Genomic DNA, 1,779 nt, shown 5'->3' on the forward strand with positions numbered 1-1,779 from the left:
TGATATTTGAATCTATGACGCGACACGCCTTTAAAGATGCAACTACGGATTCCCTTACCACAACTACACTCAACCAAAAAGAAAAAGTTGAAAACCAAACATTGATCATGAATGCATTGATTTCCTTTTCCTTGTTCCCTTTCTCTATACCCATTTAATGTCCATCATAACGAGAGCTACCATCCTTCCATTGAAGGTTGTGGTTGATACTTGATATTTTATTGTTCTTAACCATCCATCCCAAATTCCAAATACTGCCCACTGCCTCCCATTCTTTCTATTTCCAGCTATTACGTCGATAAACACAACTAAACGTCCTTCTTAGTGCAAATAACACCGCATGCAGAAGCGGTGGCATAGAATTCAATACACGCTCTCAATTTTGCACCACTCTGAGGGCATTTCCTTCATTCATCGTTTACAATGGATCCCTCCCTGCCAAAGAAAAGAATCAACTGCACGCGGATCTGTCGACTCGCATCAAAACCAGGAAGACCAACTTATAGATTAGATATAGGATCACAAAAAGATCATGCAAAGTCTCTTCTTTAAATATTTATAATCACTCACAAATAATAATATAATGATATTAATAATAAATTCCCAAATAATATTTATAATCTTTCAAAAATATTTATAAGAATTCTATCCAGCAATAAATTCCCGACTGTATGTAATTACAGATAAGTCGACAATAAAACCCCAAAAAATAAGTATCAACTATGAAGAAACGAACTACTTTCTTTATTTTCCTAGAGAATAATGGTGGCATGAAAACTGGTTATAGGTTAGTATGGTGAGTGCAAGTCTGGCTCCGGATTTTCAAATCGGGGATGCCGATGGCCGTCTGGCACTGGACGTCCGCGACGGCGTGGTGCCGGATAATCCCGAGGAAGGCGACCGTGCCGGGGATCCTCGACCGGCTATCGACGTGAATCGCACCGGAGACGACCTCCTCGATGAGGCCCAGGTCTGTCACGAGCTTGTCTGCCTCGACCGTGAGGCGGGTGCCTATGATCTCGGAACCGTCAGCCGGAATCCGGCCGGGTAGGATGACGGCGTCCCCAATCTGGCTGCCGCGGAAGAAGAGGAGGCTGGTGCCCTCGTCGTGGGTGAAGCTGGCGTGGTTGGGGTTGCGAACGAGGAGTTGGATGAAGAGGGTGATGTTGAGCTCGATGCGGAAGGCGGGGAAGCTGAGGCGTGGGGCGATGCCCTCGACAGAGGTGGAGAGCACGGTGGTGGTGGGATCCTTGGGCTTGAAGACGGTGAAGGCGAGGATGACGATGATGAGAGCGAGCAAGAAGAGGATGATGACCAGGGCTGTGCAGCACCGCCCGTTCTGCCGGTTGTATGGCCGAGGCTTCCTGTTGGGCTGCCCGGATTCGGTCATCATCCTTGTGCTTCTTCTCCTCCTCCTCCGCTTTTAGGAAGAAGGGCGTCAGGTTCTTCCCTCCTTCTCACAGTTCCACGTAAAGGACAAAGAGAAGGGCAGTGACTGGTGACATTTAATGCCGAAAAATCGGAATTAGTGCTTCAGTCTTAGACTCTCTCTCTCTCTCAAAAGGACAAGATATCTGTCATATTCGATATCAGCGAAACATCGTCTCTCGTAGAGTCCCCACCTAACAGGGAACTAGACGACGTGGCATATATCAGCGTCCTACATCACCAATTTTTGGTGATGTTGACCGGATCTTTTCTCTGTAACTTGTCAACAACAAGACGAATGAATATCATATGTTTGGTGTGGTTACGGAGAGCCAAACGGCCCCATGAACT

At 46.7% G+C, this 1,779-nt stretch overlaps 1 protein-coding gene across 1 annotated transcript; it reads right to left on the reverse strand.

The window, feature by feature from the left end:
* Positions 1-580: 580 nt before the first annotated feature.
* On the reverse strand, positions 581-1,390 carry LOC149844322 (uncharacterized). The gene has a single exon (XM_090001076.1). It carries the CDS (start codon positions 1,388-1,390, stop codon positions 782-784), a length of 609 nt encoding a protein of 202 aa, XP_089857202.1. The 3' UTR covers positions 581-781.
* Positions 1,391-1,779: the final 389 nt, after the last annotated feature.

Source organism: Nuphar pumila, chromosome 3, assembly GCF_984573655.1.
Source record: "Nuphar pumila chromosome 3, dmNupPumi1.hap1.1, whole genome shotgun sequence".
Taxonomy (NCBI): domain Eukaryota; kingdom Viridiplantae; phylum Streptophyta; class Magnoliopsida; order Nymphaeales; family Nymphaeaceae; genus Nuphar; species Nuphar pumila.